This window comes from Kogia breviceps, chromosome 8, assembly GCF_026419965.1.
Source record: "Kogia breviceps isolate mKogBre1 chromosome 8, mKogBre1 haplotype 1, whole genome shotgun sequence".
NCBI classification, from domain to species: Eukaryota; Metazoa; Chordata; class Mammalia; order Artiodactyla; family Physeteridae; genus Kogia; species Kogia breviceps.
Window position 1 is genome coordinate 68,533,383 of NC_081317.1, and position 20,971 is coordinate 68,554,353.

Here is a 20,971-nt window from a genome sequence, read left to right on the forward strand (position 1 = left end):
GGAAGAAAGGAAGAAAGAAAGGGAGAAGACAAAGTAGAATAAAGTATAGTTATTAAAATAAAAAATAATTATTAAGAAGAAAAATTTATATTAAAAGAAAAAACAGAAAAACGGGTGGGTCTAACCCTAGGACAAATGGTGAAAGCAAAGCTATACAGACAAAATCTCACACAGCAGCACACACATACACACTCACAAAAATAAAAAAAGGGGGAAAATAATAGTATATCTTGCTCCCAAAGTCCACCTCCTCAACTTGGGATGATTAGTTGTCTATTCAGGTTTTCCACAGATGCAGGGCACTTCAAGTTGATTGTGGAGCTTTAATCCGCCGCTTCTGAGGCTGCTGGGAGAGACCTCCCCCTCTCCTCTCTGTTTGCACAGCTCCTGGGGTTCAGCTTTGGACTTGGCCCCGCCTCTGCGTGTAGGTCAACCGAGGGCCTCTGCCCTTTGCTCAGACAGGATGGGGTTAAAGGAGCAGCTGATTGGGGGGCTCCGGCTCACTCAGGCTGGGGGGAGGGAGTGGCACAGGGGCGGGGCAAGTCCGCGGCGGCAGAGGGCGGCGTGACGCTGCACCGGCCCGAGGCGCGCTGCGCGTTCTCCCGGGGAAGCTGTCCCTGGATCCCGGGACCCCGGCAGTGGAGGGCTGCACGGGCTCCCGGGAGGGCCGGTGTGGAGAGTGACCTGTGCTCACACACAGGCCTCTTGGTGGTGGCAGCAGCAACCTTAGCGTCCCACACCCGTCTCTACTGTCTGTCCTGACAGCCGCGGCTCGCGCCCGTTTCTGGAGCTCCTTTACGCGGTGCTCTTAATCCCCTCTCCTCGCGCCCGAGGAAGCAAAGAGGCAAGAAAAAGTCTCTTGTCTCTTTGGCAGCTCTGCGCCCGTTTCTGGGGCTCCTTTAAACGGAGCGCTTAATCCCCTCTCCTCGCGCCCAGGAATCAAAGAGGGAAGAAAAGGTCTCTTGCCTCTTCGGCAGCTCCGGACTTCAACCGGACTCCCTCCCGGCCAGCCGTGGCGCACTACACCTTCAGGCTGTTTTCACTCTGCCAACTCCAGACCTTTCCCTGGGATCCTACTGAAGCCCGAGCCTCAGCTCCCGGCCCCGCCCGCCCCGGCGGGTGAGCAGACAAGCCTCTCGGACTGGTGAGTGCCAGTCGGCACCGATCCTCTGCGGAAATCTCTCCGCTTTGCCCTCCGCACCCTGTGGCCGAGCTGTCCTCCGCGGCTCCGGAGCTTCCCCCTCCGCCACCCACAGTCTCCGCCCGCGAAGGGGCTTCTAGTGTGGGGGAGTCTTTCCTCCTTCACGGCTCCCTCCCACTAGTGTAGGTCCCGTCCCTATTCTTTGTCTCTGTTTATTCTTTTTTCTTTTGCCCTACCCAGGTATGTGGGGAGTTTCTTGCCTTTTGGGAGGTCTGAGGTCTTCTGCCAGCGTTCGGTGGGTGTTCTATAGGAGAAGTTCCACGTGTAGATGTATTTCTGATGTCTCTGTGAGGAGGAAGGAGATCTCCGCGTCTTACTCTTCCGCCATCTTTAAGCCGTCTCCTACAAGGACACTTTTTATCTTCTGTGACACACACACACACACACACACACACACATACATATAATGTATAAGTAAGTATTATAGAATGTAGAAAACCACAATACTATCAGAGTGATACAGAGAAATTGCTATTGGAAGGTCTAAAAAGGAAGAAAGATGTGGGACAACTTGAGGAAGAGGTGACACTGAATTGGACCTTGAAGAATATGCAGAATGTGTTATAGATATGCAGAGTCTGGAGTAAGGGGGACTCCAGATGAGGGAAGCTTGTGGCCATAAGTACAGCATAAGACATGAATGAGAATGAACAAGGGTTATAGAGGAGAGCATGTTGGCTCTGTGTGACGTGAGGCATGGGACATGAAAGCACACAGCTAGGGGAGAGCCCACCTGTTAAAGCTGGTGAGTTTGGGGGTAGGTAGTGCTTGGTAGAGAGTCATTAAAGGACTTTGGAGCGGGAGTGGGGGTGATGCTGTCAGCAGTGTACTTGGGGAAAATTAAACAGAAAGCAAGTGCTCTCCTTTGAAGTTACAACCTTCAACTTTTAGAAGGAGACATTTGAAAATTGTCCAAACACCGATATACGTGAAAATCAGCCTTAAATCTTTTTCAGACAATCTGTTTTAATTAAATGAAAGGAAGGAAAAAATAACTTCTGCAGTTAGTCTCTCCCCACTCCTCCTAAACTATAGCATCGGCAGGGGTTGTAGTCAGAAATCAGTTCAAAGGGAGACAATAAGGAGCTGGTAAAATGGATGGGGGAAGTAATTACTAGATAGCTGGCTTCTTTAATTAAGCCTTGAGAATACTTGAATAGAAAGAAAAATGCTACACTTGACTGGATGGGATGGAATGTGTGTCGTCATATTAGGGCAATGAGCTGGTGTCAGGAGGAATTTATGAAGCTATGATAGAAGAAACCCTTCTTCTTGAGTCTTTACAACCTCATAACCAGTCCCCAAAGGGTGAAGAAGGATGTTTTTCATGCCGTGTGAAATTCCATGTTAATATTTCTTTATTTGTCTAAAAAAAGAATCCATCGTTCAGTTTAATGTTCTGCCTTTTAGATGTTCCTCCAAATGAAGTTTGAGTCTACCTTTAACTATGTTCATTTGTATATCATTTTCCAGTCAGAAAACAAAATGTAGGATTCTTGGTGTCAATTTTAGAATAATATTGACTTAGGAGGAAAATGGTGTTTTTACAAATGTAAACAATGCAGAAAATCCAACCTGCATGCCTTTATGATTTCAACATACTTTGTGTCTGTGTGTGTGTGTGTGTGTGTGTGTGTGTTTGTGGTACGCAGGCCTCTCACTGTCATGGCCTCTCCCGTTGCGGAGCACAGGCTCCCGACACGCAGGCCCAGCGGCCACGGCCCACGGGCCCAGTCGCTCCGCAGCATGCGGGATCCTCCCGGACCAGGGCACGAACCCGTGTCCCCTGCATCGGCAGGCGGACTCCCAACCACTGCACCACCAGGGAAGCCCTCAACATACTTTTGAACCTCAATTCTCTAACTCTGTCCAGGAGAGCTAGATAGTGGTAGAGATTTTGGTAAATAGGGCATCTAGGTAAGTATTAATATCCCCCAAAGTGTTCTGAAAATGTTTTGTTGTTGGTTTTGATTTCTAATATATTTGGGGAAAAGTCCAATTAGAAAATTGAGTAAAAGCTAGCTACATTCTTCTGAGATAGAATAATTTCAGAGTGATATTCATCTGTGAAAACTGTGCTAATGTCTTGAATAAGGCACTGTTTGGCCCCAGACTCTATTTATGAGGCTAAGCAAGACCACAGGGAGTTCTAACAAGTATCACTCTTAATTATAATAGCTTCTCTTCTTGAGCAAAAAAAAAAAAAAAACCAATTAACTATGTACTACACTAGCCACTTTCTGTAGGTCATCTCATGTAATCCTGTAATAAGCCCACAGTGTTGGTGTTATCACCACCATTCTACAGAGGATGGTACTGAAGCCTTTCAAGGTTAAATGTCTTGCCAAAGGCCACGTGTTAGTAGATAGCAGAGCTGAAATTTGAACTTGCATCTACTAGACCCCAAAGTCTCCGTTCTTTTTCCTTTGTCTTATTACCATATTACGGTATGATAAAAAGAAAGAGAAAAATAACTAAAGATGGATGGGAGAAAAAAGAAAATAAAGGTGCATGTTATACAGTGTTATAATGTTTCCACACTGGATATTAATGGGAAAAATGTAAGAATAGAAATGGTAGTTACATGTGTTGAACATTGACTATATACCATTATTGGTGAAATAATTTATTATCTCATGTTATCTGTTATCCCCAGCAACCACCTTATAAACTACCCACATTGTACAGAGGAAACTGAGCTAAAGAGATGTTAAAGTACTTGTTAACAGTTGTCTAACATTTCATAAGTAAGTGTACAAAAGCTCAAATCCAGGTATTTGGGGTCCAGAGCCCACACTCTTATTTTTCATGACCCATATGCTAAACTGTTATTTAAGTGGCTATTAATGGCTGTTAATATCAGTAGAGCACGGGCTGTTTTTCAGAGATAACTCACTCTTGTTTAGAGATTTAACATCATCATTTAATACCATCTTTGATGCCAGAGGATATTTTCATCAAGTTTGTAAATGGCCCCGAAGTGGGGAATGTGGTAGCCAGCTGAGTGACAGAGTCAAATGAAATGCAGCCAAGAGCTTCTGTACCACCAAATGACAATGAAGATGTAAAAAGTTAGCTTCTGAATATAAAGAGCCATCAGAAATAAAGAGCATCACATTTGAAAAGAGATCTAGAAATTTTACTTAATGGCACGTTTTATTTTAGCCACACTATAAACTCCATGAGGGCAGGGATCCAGGTTATCTTGGGCATAACTTTATCTTCTAGGCCTAGCATAGTTTGGGGAACACAGTAACGGATTCAATAAATGGAATGAATGAATGAATGAATAATATGACATGGATTTTTAAAAGCTATTGATTCTTTTAGGTTGAATTGATAGAGGTAGAACATCTAGAACAAGGGATGTGTTTGTTCTGTTACACTCTCTCCTGGTCACACAGCTACTTCACTATTATATTAGTATTGGTATATCATTTGTACATTTACACATCCAGTGAGGTTCAGTGTTAAGAGTAATTGGTGTGGTGAATGGAATAATATGTTACATGAGAAAACAGGGACTGACATTTTAGGTAAGTGACTTCTGTGTACCAAACGTGGTTTCAAGCACTTTCTCAACCTTATCTAATTTATTTCTTAAAGCAACCAAGATAGCTCAGTGGTATCATCTTTATTTTACAAAAGGGGGACTAAACTCAGGCAAGTCAATATATCTGCTCTGGATCACCCAGTAGTTGAATTAGTTTGTCAAACTAAGAGGACCGATCTCCTCCCACCTGAGATTACTCTTGTCTATATTAAAAACTAAAGATATTCAGCCTGGAGAAAAAACTGCTAAGGGAGGGCTGACAAAGAAAGTAAACTACTGCCTCTTTTAGGGCTGAAATTCTGTGATACTGTAGCATTTTGAGGCTTCTGAAATATTAAAAGAAATATAAAGTAGACCACAAGCAAAGTTATTCTGTGTGGTCTGGGGGAAGAGGGGAGAAATAAACTCCAGTGAGTAGAAATTATGGGAGGCAGATTACAGATCAACTTGAGGCAAACCTTTCTAATGATTAGACCTATTTAACAGTGGAGTGCAATGAGTTGTAAGGAAGTGAATTCCCAGTCATCGAAGAGATTTAAACAAAGGCTGAGCTGCCACCATGATATGCAGTAATGTTGGGCAGTTCAGTACCCTGCATTTAAATGTAAATTAATTAAAATTAGATTAAAATAAAGTTTGGTTCCTCAATTGCACTAGCTACATTTCAGGTGTTTGTTAATCACATGTGACTAGTGGCTACCAATTAGTACAGTACAGAACTTCTTTATCATCTGAGAGAGTTCTGTTAGACAGCACTGCTATTGCACTGGTGCATAGCATTACTGGACTCTGGTTCCTCTTTACTCTGAAATTCTCTTTCTGTGAACAGTTCCCCATCAATCACCATTTTTTACTAAATAACCAGTAGTTTTGTTGTATCTATATAGGAGTTGATTTTTCATGTCTCTTATTGAGATATACCCTGGTATGTGTATTTATTCAAATATTTTGGCATGTTCATTAAGTAGCTATAGATAAAATGTTTGGCCTTTGGCGTCAGTGCTAACCAAATAAGTACTTCCTATTATACAAATTCAGGGTGTCCAATTGGACAGTACCTCTTGTTCCCGAAGAGTTTTCTTCCAGTACCATTTTTCTAAGTCTTCACTCTCATTTCTTTCCTTCTTTGCAAATTGGTCATTCCCAAAGGAAATGAATTTGACAGCAGATTGTTGGAGATTAATTACCTATGATATGCCAAAGCCACTTCATAAATGTCAGTGCTGAGGAATCCTTAGAGAATTTTTAGATTCAACTGGAAATTAATTGTAATTAATATAATAGGTTAATTCATTGTAATTATTTTTAAGCCTTTTGGCAGTGAGTTAATTCCCCAAGATCCACGTTGCTCAAAGTGTCATAGAGAATGCTTGATGAGAATGTTCTGGTACTAAACCTTAACCCTCTTGAAAAAAATGCTATTTGTCTTTCCTTCTGGCTGAGTTTCTTCAGAAACATATTTTGGTGGCATTTGATTTCTGGAGAACAAAGGAATCCCTGCAAGGTGATGTATAAACATCACAGCCCAGATAGAGGACTCTCATTGGAGAAAGGGAAAACAAAGGCCTTTGATTGTACGTCGTTTTCTTTGGAAGTATGTCTTGCTTCAGACTAACAGAATGCCTTTGCTCTTGGAATAAAATGTAATGGAACTGAAAATTGAAGAATCTGGGCCTTTTTCCCTTTCCTAATTATTTCCACTTGACTCACTTAATCTTGGACGATTATTCAATCATATCTGAAATGGGAAAATGATGGGAGTAGAATTTCCGTCTCTTGTTTCAAGAGCTTATAAACATTAACAGAATAGTCTTGAACAAAAAACAAATACAAATCACAATTGACGGTGCCTCGGTTTTAGATATTAGGAAAAAAATCCCTGCATTGTTAGGGAAGCAGCTCAAGTTTCCAAATGCGGGAACCTTGTCAAGACTTGATGCATGATTTCACTATTAATGTTGAAAAACTATCATTTAGAGCAAATATTTCATAATGGCAGATTGTACAGAAGCTAAGGAGCCAATTTGTTTACTTGCACCTGGATAGGCCAAGAAATTAAGCCCTAAAATGGGTCATTAATGATCAGGATCATTAACACTCAAAGATTCGCAAGTTTGTTTCTGAGACTCAGAGATGTCTCATTTCTTTCTAGTATGTTCATGAGCCTTACTGCAGGTTTATGAATAGAAGGACACATGCAGTCCTAATAGTTGCTGAGAGCTAGATCAGGACTCAGTATGCAATAAAATTCCTGACAATTGGGACTGTCTAAAATTAAAGCTAACTGCCAAGATAGGGAAGTAAGTTGCCTGTTACTATAAGGAAACAAGCAGAGTCTGAGAGCCACCTACTGGGGTTGCTGTAGGGCAACAGTGCATAAGACAGAGGTTTGGCCCCAGTGATATCTGAGGCTGTTTTGAACGCTAATTATTCTTGTAAATTAGGGTTTTGTTTTTCATTTAGACTCCACAATTATGCTTTTAGTATTATCCATAATGGCCCAGAATACCCCACTTTCATTAAACATCTAGTTACTATACTGCTGGTGTGTGGGCAGAGCAGGAACTGAAGAAAAGGGAACAATGTATGTCTGAGCATCTTATGAGTGCTGCTGATTGGCTCTCTGCATTCCTGAGGCAAATAAAAAGAATTTGGGGGCGTTTGCTAAATTGGGTGCTCCCAGAAGCAGGCTGTGAGCCAAGGATTCAGGTGCCTGTGAGTTGTTGAAGAACTGCTCCCAGGAGAATACAGGAGAGGAATGAGGGAAGGGGCTAAAGCTAAATGGGGTGTGTGTGTGGGGGGGTGATCCTACAGGGAGCTCTGGAGCATAATTTACACTTCAGAGTTTGTCCCACTTTGGCGCTAAGCAGAACTGGTTAGCCATGCATATGTCTGTTGGTGGGGGGTGTCGACGAGCTGCTGGCTGTAATGTACGAAGAAGCTGGGGGATGGGCACACAAAGCGAGGAGAGGGGGCAGTACAGAGCTAATCAAAGGGATCAGAGGGGATCTGGCAGAGCAGCAGCAGCCTCTGCGCTATAGCTACTATTATCTGTATCTTTTAAAATTCTCCGTCAGGAGAGGTAATTAAGACACGACCACGTTGTATTTTTAGACACATCCACAGGCAACTAGAGATTGTAAAGTCCTTTAGATAAAGAAATGTGTCTCATTCTTACAAATCCAGTTAGCACTGTATGATTTACCCGGATGCTGGTCCCACCCTGCCAGGTGCTGCAGGGTTTTGAAAGTTTAAAAGGCAGTCAGCCAACCAGGTCCTCGTGGATGTTATAATAGTGCAGACTAAACTCATAACAAGAAACAAAGCCTTAAACATATGTCCAGTTGCAGGATTGTTGAAAGCAGACTCTTCAGCTCTCCCTGTACCATTGGGGGCCCCGTGTGGTCTGACCTGGTCAGAGGGGCTTCATTCAGGAGGGAGCCATAAACTGGGTCTTGGAGGAATTATATTGGGAGGAGGGAAGCCATCCAGGCAAGAGGAATGAACAATATAATAAATGGGATATTTGCAGACAGTGAGATATTGCTCATGAAAGGAGCAGAGGCTTTTGTCGAGGCCTAGGGGAAATATCTATCCTTGGTATGTGGTGGAATCACATCACAGAAGCTCTTCTTGTCTTTGCCTTTTGGGACTGGTGTACTAAGAGAGGAGAAGATATTTGTTTCTTGGGTATGGCATAATAAACTCTATTTTAGGAGAGTCAGCCTGAAATTCCAGTATGGATTGATGAGGGAAGAGGGCCTGGAGGGAGAAGTAATGCCTAGCAGTCACTATTAGCAGTCCAGCCCCATTTTTTTTTTTTTTTTTTGATGTGGACCATTTTTAAAGTCTTTATTGAATTTGTTACAATATTGCTTCTGTATTATGTTTTGGTTTTTTGGCCCCGAGGCAGGTGGGATCTTAGCTCCCTGACTAGGGATCGAACCCGCACCCACTGCATTGGAAGGCAAAGTCTTAAACACTGGACCTCCAGGGAAGTCCCTCCAACCCCATATTGCTCCCTGAACCTTGCCCTCTGAATTCCAGCTGCCTGCAGATTCTTTCCACCAGGATGTCCCAGAATAATCTCAGAGTTAACATGTCTCAAACCAATCTGCTGATTTACCTCCAACCTACTCCTCTGTTCTCCTTTGCTGTTCCTCAGGCCAAAACTTTGAGCCGTCCTTGACTCTCCTTCTTCTCTCATATTTCACACCTCATTCAGCTCCACCGTCAAAACAAAGTCACCAGGGACTTCCCTGGTGGCACAGTGGTTAAGAATCCGCCTGCCAATGCAGGGGACACGGGTTTGATCCCTGGTAGGAAGATCCCACATGCCGCGGAACAGCTAAGCCCATACGCCACAACTACTGAGCCTGTGCTCTAGAGCCCGTGAGCCACAACTACTGAGCCCACATGCTGCAAGTACTGAAGCCTGCACACCTAGAGCCCATGCTCTGCAACAAGAGAAGCCACCGCAATGAGAAACCCACGCACCGCAACGAACAGTAGCCCCCGCTCACTGCAACTAGAGAAAGCCCGTGTGCAGCAATGAAGACCCAACGCAGCCAAAACCAAAAAACAAAAGTCACTGCCTCTGACTCTAGGCCTTCGGCATCTCCCATCTGGATTGTTGAGATAGCCCCTAACTGGGCTCTCTTGCCCTCCAACTATCTGTTTTCCACACAATAATTAGAGTTATCTCTTCGCATTATAAGACAAACCAGTTGCTTTCCTGCTCACAGCCTCCCGTTAGTTGCTGTCACAATGAAATCAAATAATCCGCCTTCGGTATCCTCATGTTCCACATCTCTGGATTCAACCAACCACGGGTCAAAAATACAGGGAAGAAATTCCAGAAAGTTCCAGAAAGCAAAACTTGAATGTTTTATGTGCCTGCAACTATTTACATAGCTTTTTCATTTTATTGGGTATTACAAGTAATCTAGAGATGATTTAAAGTATATGGGAGGATGTACATAGGTTATATGCAAATATTGCACCATTTTATATAAGGAACTTGAGCATACGTGGATTTTGGTAGGTATCCACAGGGGTCCTGGAGCCAGTGCCCCTGGATACTGAGGGATTACTGTGCTTAAATCTACCGGTGTTGAAGGCTGGACACAACCTGACTCTGGCTGTTTCTCCAACCCCATGAGCCACATCTTTCCCATTGCTCCCTTGTTCCCTCCTCTCCAGGTGGTTGTTTTTAGAACCCATCAGCCTGTTCCCTCTTTAGATTTCTTTCTTTTCTGTTCCATCCACATAAAATGCTCTTTCTACCATCTTGCCTCTCTCACTTCATTCAGGTCATGGTCCATAATGTCCTCTCCTCCCAGAGGCTTTCCTTGACCCCTCGTCTAAAAGCATGGAGATATGAATGTCATCCCCACAAAGTCTGGCTGAGCTCCACAGAAACAGGAGTGAGGGCCAAAGAGAACATCAGGGAAGGGATGGGAAGGGGAAGAGGACCCAAGGGAGGAGCATGGAGTCAGAGACTCAGGAGAAGAGAGAAGTAAGATGTCCTCCTTTGGAGAGGAGTACTGGGGTCAGGACGTCCCTGGATTAAGATCATCTCCTTTCAGGGGCCCTGAGGCCACTCTGCATGTGCTTAGGATGCAGATCTTAAGGAATGTTGGGTGCCATGCTTTATTTTTCCCAACTGCAGATATTCATATTACTCACCCAGGACTGAACCAGGTGACAAGCCTCTGGGGAAAGGGAAATGAAAACCAAACAGCGGTGCTTTTTGTTTCTCTGTCTCTACTCCAACGAAGACCCCTTTTCCTCAAGGGCATGGTGTCAGAATCTACACAGTGATAATGAGCTATTCCAGGAACTTTTCTGGAGAACCTAGGGACCCTTTGCTCTTTCCACAACTAGGCCAATCTGAATGACAGTCTCCTGGCTAAAATACTTAAAAGTCCTAAGAGGAAGAAGGAAGTGTATGAATGTATGTGATGTGGTACAGGAAAGGAGGAAGCTGGGGTTGGGTTATTTCTTGAGGCAGTATAGTGTAACTTTGAAGAGCCTGGTTTGGGATTCTGACACCTAAATCCAAGTCTGACCTTTCCCGGATGTGTCATTCCAACTTTCTCATCTCTAAAATGGAAATCACAATAGTGTGTGCCTCCTAGGGTTGCTATGAGGCACACAGTGTCAAGTACACTTCACGGATTCCAGATATGTTTATTGAAATGGAATACAGTCTTTGAAATTGTGTCATGGTGACTCTGTACATCCAGCCCTTTCCTGTGGAATATGTGCATGATCCTCTTTTCCTTGCTGATTGGAAATAATCATCATATGGTTGTGTCTTTCAAAGTGCATTCTAATAGGATCTGTATCAGTCATGCTTCTCCAGACAAGCAGAACCAGTAGGAGATATCTATATGTATGTATCTATATCTATATCCATATCTATAGATACAGAGAGAGAGAGAGAGATTGATAGATTTCAAGGAATTGGCTTACTCAGTTGTGGGAACTGGCAAGTCAGAAATCTGTAGGGCAGGCCCACAGGCTGGAAACTCTGGCAGTAGCTAATGCTCCAGTCCAAAAGAAGAATTTCTTCTTTTTCAGGTAAACCTTAGGTTTTTGCTCCCACAGATTGCATGAGGCCCACCCAGGTTATAGAAAATAATCTCCTTTACTTAAAGTCAGCTGGCTGTAGATGTTAACCCTATCTACAGAATTCCTTCCCAGCAACACCTAATGTTCGATTGAATAATTGGGTACTATAGTACAGCCATGTTGACACAAAACTAACCATCAGTGTATCCATACACTACAACTCATATGGACTCTCAAAGAAAGGGAGACACAGTGCCTATGAGGCTATAGATAATAGGGGATGAAATGAGCCTCCCAGGAAGCAGATGGTGAAGACCCTATAAGGGTTTCCTGCCATACTAAGGCTAAAAGCCAAAGTCCTTACTGAGTATTGCAGGGTCCTGTGATCTGGCTCTGCCCCCACCTCACCTCTCAGAACTTATCTCCTATTTCTCTCTCTAGGTCACACCCCACTCCAGCCTCACTGGCCTCTTAATTCTAGAACTTTCTTCCCCTTGATATGTACTTGGATAATTTCCTCAGTTCCTTCAAGTCTTTGCTTGAATCTCTTCTCAACAAGACCACAGTTCTCCCCAACATAAACAATCCCACCTACCCTTCTCCTTTTTTCTTTTTTCCATAGCACTTACCACCTTCTATACAACTTACTTATTTAGTTCATTTATTTACTGTTTACTCCCTCCTCTAGAACATAAACTCCTCAGTAGGGATCTTTGTGTGTTTTGATTATGAATGTATTTCAAGCCCCTAGAACAGTGTCTGGCATATGGTTGAGGCCCAAGAAATACTTATTCAGTGAATGAAAGAGAAGGATAAAGAAGGGCAGTGCTACTCAGGAACTAATAGGGTGTGGTTAGGGCAGCTGAGTTGAACGACTCTAGGGGTGCCATTCACATAGATTACAATATGAATAAACATCCCTGATGTTGTGCAGCACAACAGCCCCTTAAAATAGGTGAGCTGATGAGTGGGGCAGGGGGAGTGGTTGTTCAAATTCCATTTCTTTCTATAAAGAACAGTAAAGGCTCCACAAAGGGCAAGTCCTTGTTGTCCTCTAAGGGCAGGTATTAAAATGGATTGAAATTTTTTAACCTTTTTTATCCCTGTGAAAGGGTAAACATCCAAATTGTTCTTAAGAAATGAACTTCATGTAACCATTTATTATTATGAGGTCTGAAGGGAGACATAATAAGAAATGGTTACATGAGGTTCACGTCATAAGGACAGTTTGGTTTTTGTAATTCCTTATTTCTACAATTCATTTCCTCTTCTCATAACCAGAAAAATCTCAGCTCTTCTATAATCAGGATTCTTAGAGAATCTTCTCATCAGGATTCTTAGTGGTTCCAAAGTGTGGTTCCCAGATAACAGCATTATCATGACCTGGGAACTTTCCAGAAATGAACTGCAGACCCAATGGATCATTAGCTCTGCATTGGAGCCTGCAGGTGATTCTGATGCATGTCCAGATTTGAGAACCACAATTAGAGACCATCCCCCATTGAAAAAGTTTCCTCTTTCTTTTTTATATTCCTAGGAGCTAAGAAGATGTTGTTTTGTATAAATAATTGGGTTTCTTACTCCAAATGTAAAACCATAGTATATTGAAAGATATACCTCCCAGGAGATTCTGCTGTGTGCCTTCTGCTTCACCCATTTGACAATTCCTTGACTAGAGAATGTTTAAGACCCTTAAATGATCCAGAAGGCCTTTTCCTGGTCTAATAATCTGGGAAGGAGAGAGGGATACTAAATTTGCATATCATTACTGCATTTCTATGCATATGGCTGTCCTTTGGAAATTTTGCATAAGGTCCTTGAGGACCTTCTGAAAAAAAAAAAAAAAAAAAACATCCTCAAGGCTTATTTAATTTAAGAAGCACTTTCTAGAACCATGTCTAGTCCCAGAGAAAACCAAATTAACTCTCACCACAAAGCTGTATGGAATCACACTCTTGGAACACATGAATACTTGTCACAGCTAAGGAAGAATTGCCTGCCTTTGGATCCAGGAGTAACCATGGCTGTGAAATTCCTTAGAAAGACCTCATCAGTACTCATTGGATCCAGGAGTAACCATGGCTGTGAAATTCCTTAGAAAGACCTCATCAGTACTCATATCTGTAAAACCCTAGAATAGTTGGTAATAGAAAGCAGAGAGATGTTCATGTCTACTCTTAGTAGAACATGTGGGCCCCAGATCACATTTTAACGATGAAAGTTAAATTAAAAGTGATCACCAGAACTCATTCTAAGCCTTGATTTTTTTCCAGTTTTTCTTACGTGGCATGTGTTAGGTTAGTACCAAAATAACAAACATACCTTCCAAAGCCCCTGAGAGGGTTAGGCATTAACTCAGATAGTCTTGGTCAGACATTCCAATATGGCTAAGCTGAGGAAATTATGTCTTGTTCAGTACATGTGTTAAATGCTTCTTCCCTATACTTAGGGTCACTGTGCCCTTTTCATATTCTTGGACTAAGACCTGGACATGTGTTTGTCTCTTCATGAAGCTTTCTCAGTTCCAAGAAATACTGCTCTCTAAATAGTAACTTACTGATGTTTTGTACCTGTGCATATGTTTTTCTTTCTGATCAGAGTCATTGTCGGTGGTGTGCTCGTAGGGTTTAACAACCAGCTTTCCAGATGAAAAAGCCCGAGTTTGTAGCATTTGTCAATTTCCATAGTGTAAATGTTATCACCATGACCAATTTCAAGCTATCAATATGACATCACTGCAAGTAAAGTTTGGAAAAAGTACGCACAATTGGTATTCTTGGATTGGTGCAAGCCAGCTCCAACACGTCATTGGAATGTAGAAAATTTGGAAAGCAGAGGAAAGGATAAAAAGAAAACAGAGGAAATAAATTCATGATATTGCTGCTAAGAACAAAAATCACTTTTAATATTGGATTACATTTCCTTACAGTATTTTGTCTTTGTTTTAATGTAATTGTTATCATTTTGTATACATAATTTTGTGTTTTGCTTTTATATTCATGAACGTCATTTTAATGGTTGCATAATATTCCATCAAATTAATGTAACAGTAATGCTATATATCAAACTACAGCACTGGGTGTAAATCTTCCTTCACCTTTCTGGCTATTTCCTTAAGGCAAATTCTAAGAACAAATGATTTCAGTTATGGGTCTTGAAAAAAATATTCCCAAGTACTGTTTGGAAAGTTGAAACAGTATACACTCCACCCAACAGTGTTTAAGAATGCTTCTCTCACTCTACCTTCACTACAACTACTTCTTTTTTTAAGTTTTGGATAATTTGATAAGTTCTTCTTTTTTTTAATATGTAGAATATTTATTTATTTACTTTAACATCTTTATTGGAGTATAACTGCATTACAATGGTGTGTTAGTTTCTGCTGTATGACAAAGTGAATCTGCTATACGTATACGTATATCCCCATATCCCCTCCCTCTTGCGTCTCCCTCCCACCCTCCCTATCCCACGCCTCTAGGTGGTCACAAAGCACTGAGCTGATCTCCCCGTGTGTTGCAGCTGCTTCCCACTAGTGAGGTGGATGGACCTAGAGTCTGTCATACAAAGTGAAGTGAGTCAGAAAGAGAAAAACAAATACTGTATGCTAACACATATATATGGAATCTAAAAAAAAAAAAAAAAAGGTTCTGAAGAACCTAGGGGCAGGACAGGAATAAAGACGCAGACGTAGAGAATGGACTTGAGGACATGGGGAGGGGGAAGGGTAAGCTGGGATGAAGTGAGAGAATGGCATGGACATATATACACTACCAAATGTAAAACAGATAAGTTTTTCAAAAAAGTTTAGCATTGCATTTCTTTACAATTGCACCGAACATTGTTTATTTTCATTTCTATTTTTCCTTTTTAAAAATTTTTGTTCCTGTCAAGGGCTGTATAGTGAGTCAGTCCCCTCCCAGGAGATTCTGCTGTGTGCCTCCCTCCTCACTCATTTGATAATTCCTGGACTAGGGAATGTTTAGGATCTTTAAATGATCTGGAAGGCCCTTTTCTGGTCTCCTCATCTGGGAGGAAGACAGAGAGGGACACTAAACTTGTTCCCTCTCTCCCCCACTTACATCTCGGCTTTCTTCTGTTTCTCTACTCCAAGCCTGAGACTCCCTCCATGTCTGCCTTGCTATCCCTCAGATAATCCAGGCATACCACACAGCAACAGGTTCTTCCCCCACCTGTCTGCAGGGCTCACTCCCTCACTTCTGTCAAGGCTTTTTACCAGTGCCCTCTCCAGCAGACTTTCTCCGATCCCCCTGTCTCAGGTTGCTATCCCTCATTTCTACTCACTGTCTCCCTTCTCCGAATCACTCTTCTCTATAGCATTTATCACCATCTGCTATGGCATATATTTTACTGTTCATCATCTGCTTCCCCTCTAGGGTATAAGTTCCATAAGACAGTATCTCTAGAGTCTAGAGGAGTGTCTGATGCTCAATAAATAATTGTTGAATGAGTAAGTATACTCAAGCCCTGTATCTAATGGGTTAGTTTTATCTTGAAGACAAAATCAATTTATATGTTGTTCTCTTTAAACACTGAAGATAACTATTTGCAATATCTGTAAGAACTATATTTCTAGAGTTTTTTAAAGATATTATGTTTTTAGACAAACAGAAGGTTGGTATTTTTATGTAACTAAATCTTCCATTGTGATTCTTTTCAATTCAAATTACACTTATAAAATTCTTTTTCATAAAGAAATTAGATAACTTTGCACCCATACTTTATTCTGCCATTTTTATGGCTCTTTAATCTACAAAGAATTAATTTTGTTATTGTGATAAAATGAAGTCTAATTTTTTAATGTGACTTACTGTTGGGATAGTTTGTTGCTTGTAATGACTGGTTTTTCTTATTACCATGTTCCATAATATTTTAAAATTTAACTTGTGTATTTTCCTCTCATATAAAATCTACAGGTGTCAAATCTCAATGGACATTCTTAATTATCTCTAAGATATTTTCATGATAATATCTCTGTATTTTAAAAGCACTTTACAGAGGGGGAGGTGGTGGTGGGATGAATTGTGAGATTGGGATTGACATACATACACTAATATGTATAAAATAGGTAACTAACAAGAACCTGCTGTATAACAAAAAAAAAAAAGAAAAAGTGCACTTTACAATATAGACTAAATACACTTGAGTTTGTTTTTGTTATCACTAGAAGTTCTGATAGGATACAGAGCAAATGAAAGAAAATATAATAGGAAGTTGGGTTCCCAGAAGTGGAAATATCAAGGACTGAAGTAAAATCTGCCTCTAGCCACATTTTTCCTGAAACACCTGCCAGGTGTTATTAGAATCAGAAAGCTGACCCTTTTATTGACTCTGTAAGTCCCATGCCTAACCTGTAGTTGTTGCTTGATAAATATTTGTGGACTGAATTGCCTGAGCCTTACAGCATGATAGCCTTTCCAGAAAAGTATTCCAAGGAATAGCCTTCCTTTTCCATCTGTCTTCTGTTTTCTCCTTCTCTTAGCTGCGGTCCAGTGCAGAGCTCCATCCTGACCTGCTCACAGATTGCCTCACCGTGCAGCCCCTGCAGCCCGCCACTTCCCCACGAGATGCTGCCGATAGGGCTGTGGGATGCTCCCCAGGTCCCGGGACTGACCTCTATCCAGGTAATGTCAGCAAAGGCAGACCCAACCACATCAACTACCCTTCTCTAGGCCCTTCACTTTGGTTAATGGAAATGCACACATAAAAATGCTTCTAATGGGCTTCCCTGGTGGCGCAGTGGTTGAGAGTCCGCCTGCCGATGCAGGGGACACGGGTTTGTGCCCCGGTCCGGAAAGATCCCACATGCCGCGGAGCGGCTGGGCCCGTGAGCCATGGCCGCTGAGCCTGCGCGTCCGGAGCCTGTGCTCCGCAATGGGAGAGGCCACAACAGTGAGAGGCCCGCGTACCGTAAAAAAAAAAAAAAAAAAAAAAATGCTTCTAAGATCATCTGTATTTCACTTTATCAGTAGACTGCAAATTATCCCCCTCTTGTCCTCCGCATTTGATTCCTGAGCTGGGTTTGGCAGCAGACTGTTTTTTCTCATAAAGAAACAAAGTAAAATAATGCATTAACTCTTTAGGTTCTGGACTTCTGCCAAAAGTTCAGTGTACCCAACCCTCCCAGGTATCTTAAATTTATTAATTTGATTTAGACTCAAAGGAAATGTTTCCCCTAATGGAAGAGTCATTGTTGTCTTTGCATTGTAAAAGGAAGCCCCAGGTCTCTAAGAAAAAATTTCACATCAGTAAATCAACTTGTAAGAATGTCCATTAATGTTTGTCAACCACTGGGGGAGGAGGGTTGGGATGGCACTCCCAGAATAGCTTCCTTCTGCCTAGGTTTGAATAATAGATGACTCTACGTTTAGAAAAATGTTATGTATGCAGTGAAAAATGAGAAAGGATTAATATGCAATAAGGATGTTATTTTTTCCATTTACTTTCTTAGCCTGGATTTTTGTGTATTTTCTACTCTCTATAATGGTGATATACTTGTGCAAACATGATTGGTTGTCATCCTCATATATGGAGAGCTCTTACTGTCATGCTATGAACATGAAAGCAAAAGTCCCACCAGCTCCACATTCCAAACAATGGGAATTTTCTGTTTTCTGTGAATTACAAATTCTTCTCCCACTGCATCTGGTTCCAGAGCCAGGTTTTGGCAGCAGATTGCTTTTTCTTTTTAAAAGTCCTAATAAGCCGTAAAGAATGAAGAATTTACTGATGCATAACAGTGGAATAGGAGAAAGACAAGCTTGTATAACTTTTTAAACTTCACAGTTCTCAGCTGATCCAAATGCAAGGGAAAAGGCATTAAGCAAATATTTCAAGAGGGTCAGTCATCAAGACATCCTTAATGTTGTCCCAGTGTTGGTAGCCCTTTATCAATTGCTTTGGGTACTTATTCTTGGAGAAAACAAAGCCTCAGCTTTTTGAGACCATAGGAGATTAGATAAAAACTTACTTGAAAGGCTGACCAAATCTGACAGAGATTTTGGGTGCAGGTACACATAACACATGAAATATGCCAATGTACAATGTTACCAGCACCCAAATATTTTATATTAGATATATCCATGAAAAAGTGTGACTAGCTTTTGTTTGCACATATGTCTGTTTGATTTGCCAAACATTTGATATATGAACATTTATTCTAGCACATTAAATTAGCAATCAGTTTAAAACAGCCTTTAGGGCATTTCCCTACTTATTTAGTCCATAAATCCATGATCTTACTATTATAAATAGCTGGAACCCAGCAATTAGAGAGTAAGAGCTAACCAGAATTGAAAATGACCCAACATCCAATATAAAAAAATAGTTTATGGTGATGGGCTGGTCTTGTTGCATATTTAAACTTCTTGGAAATGGACTTGGGAAGCCATGATATCTTTGTCTATGAAAAACATTAGTACCTTTGCTGTATGTGGCATACAGTATATGGCTCACTTTCAAAACTTAGGAGTCACATTTGTCTTGATATGTGCTTTTGGATGTCTGCTAGTATTGTTAAAGTTTTTTAAGAGGTTTAGTTTGAAACGGCTTTGTCATTCCAGACAGAATTCCTCTTTTTGTTCATGATGCTTTTCTGCATTTGATCTTCAAAACAAGCTGTTAGCTTTGAGCCTCTAACTGTGGCAGGCGAGCTGCCAGAGCAGACGAGGAGCCTAGGTTACCACGGCGTCAACAGAGCATCTTCATGTTGACTCGAATTTTCTGTGGCTCTGGGAATATTGGAAACAGGCAGGTGGCCATCTTGCTTAACTTTGTTCTTAGAATTTTACTTCACCAGTTAGCTTTTAAGTATGAAAGTTTATCTGCCCTGCTTCTTTCTTTATTCCTGCTTCCTTTAGGCTCTATTTTACTTTCTTTGCTCTTGACTTTTTTTTTTTTTTTTAGTTGATTATGTTCTCTGTTTTGCTGAGTAGGCAACAAACAGAGCAGAACAAGCCAATGGAAAACTAAAACAAAAATTGTAAGCCTTCCTTTTATAGTTCTAGAAATGCAGTTACCAGCAGTGCATGTTCACACCAGTTTCAAACCTGTGCTAAAGACCGATGGAAGGAAGCCAAACAGCAAAAAATGCCAAAAGAAAAGGAAGCTGTTCATCAATTAGTTAAATGTAAAATCTGAAGTGTTAAGGTAATTTAATGAAGATTAAGAGTTGACTAAATGACAAAAAGAATTTGGAGTCATTCCCTTAACATTCTATTATACAAAATCAAGAAAATATTTGTTTAAAGATTGTCAAGAACTTATAAGTGCTAGTAAATTGATTTATCATAAAAATATTTTGATGGAAACCTGTTGAGTGTATATGGGTGCAAAGGATCAAAAATAGTTTAGCATGAACATCATGATTTTTTAGAAGCCACAATGACTGGGGACTTGTGGTTTGAAGAAGTCATGGTTTTGAAATGGAAATTTTTAGTGGCTAGGAGACAGTGATTTGTAAGATTCCAAGGTAGGAATAGTTTGCAGAGCATTAAGGTGAACAGGGAAGATGGCAGTTCTGACACATACAAGTCTTGCAAGTCTCCTAACATATTGCCTTCCCTTATTGAAACAAACTTTGCAGTTGATAAGACAGAGTTTGATTGGAAAGGATTGCACGAAAATACTTTTTTTTCTTTGGAAGAAAATAGTGCCCCAAGTTAAAGCAGCCAAATATTACTTGAGGTCACACTAAGGAAGATTTTAAATTGAGGTGTTTACTTGTCTACTATTCTGGAAAACCCAGGGCTCCCCAACCCTGCTCCTGGGTTAACCTGAGAGTAATTTTGTGATCTAACAGGGAGGCCAGGGCAGTGATGAGTAATTCTCAAGGATGGCTCACTTATATTTTCTGTGCTTTTGTTCAGAAGTTCTGTAACCCAGGTAGATAATGCCCCAGGCCAGCCTGTAAATTTAGGTGATTTATCTGGTAATCTGAGGGAGGAGTATTTCATAGCCAGTAGATCAAGGTGTGAATGCCACACTCAAGCCTAAATGCCTGTGTAGATCTTCCCATCAGTGCCCTCAATGAGCTAATAAAGTGGATAAGCCTCTAATTAGTGAGTCTGCAATATCATGGGCAGCCTGGACCAGTGCCTGGTCTTGGCAGAGAGTCCATTCAGTAACAAAGCATGCTCTGGGGAAGAAGATCTGTCCTGTGAGTGATCATAAAAATTATGTCTCCCTCCAAACTGAAACTGTACTACAGACTCAATAAAACATGGCCTTTGCAAATGCCCTTAACCATGAAGACATCATAGAGGCCAGTGTGGTTGAGATATTTGAGTCCCACAGAAACCACCCATGAGGTGAAGAGCTAATGCAACTGGAACAAGGAAATCTGCAAGAATGGGGAGGATTTTATTGTTACCACTTCTATTGGGTTATAAAATAATGATGTTTTAGAGCTTATAAGTCCTATTGAATTATCCCAATTTTGAATGTAACTAGATTTTTCAGGAGAAAAAATGTGTTATGTTTAGATATCATAGGGGATTGTAGAAAAAAATCAAAGACTTGTTTAGGGCAGGAATTTATTTGTTTATTTATTTATTTTTTCAGTACGCGGGCCTCTCACTGTTGTGGCCTCTCCCATTGCGGGGCACAGGCTCCGGACGCACAGG

General features: G+C 41.3%; 1 protein-coding gene across 1 annotated transcript in view; it reads left to right on the forward strand.

The window, feature by feature from the left end:
- The window catches only part of GLIS3 (GLIS family zinc finger 3), a 539,325-nt gene that overhangs the window by 447,930 nt on the left and 70,424 nt on the right, over window positions 1-20,971 (forward strand). Inside the window, exon 7 of the mRNA XM_067041595.1 lies at window positions 16,831-16,972. Within this exon, the coding sequence (XP_066897696.1) occupies window positions 16,831-16,972 (142 nt within the window). The remainder of the gene's footprint in view (window positions 1-16,830; window positions 16,973-20,971) is intronic.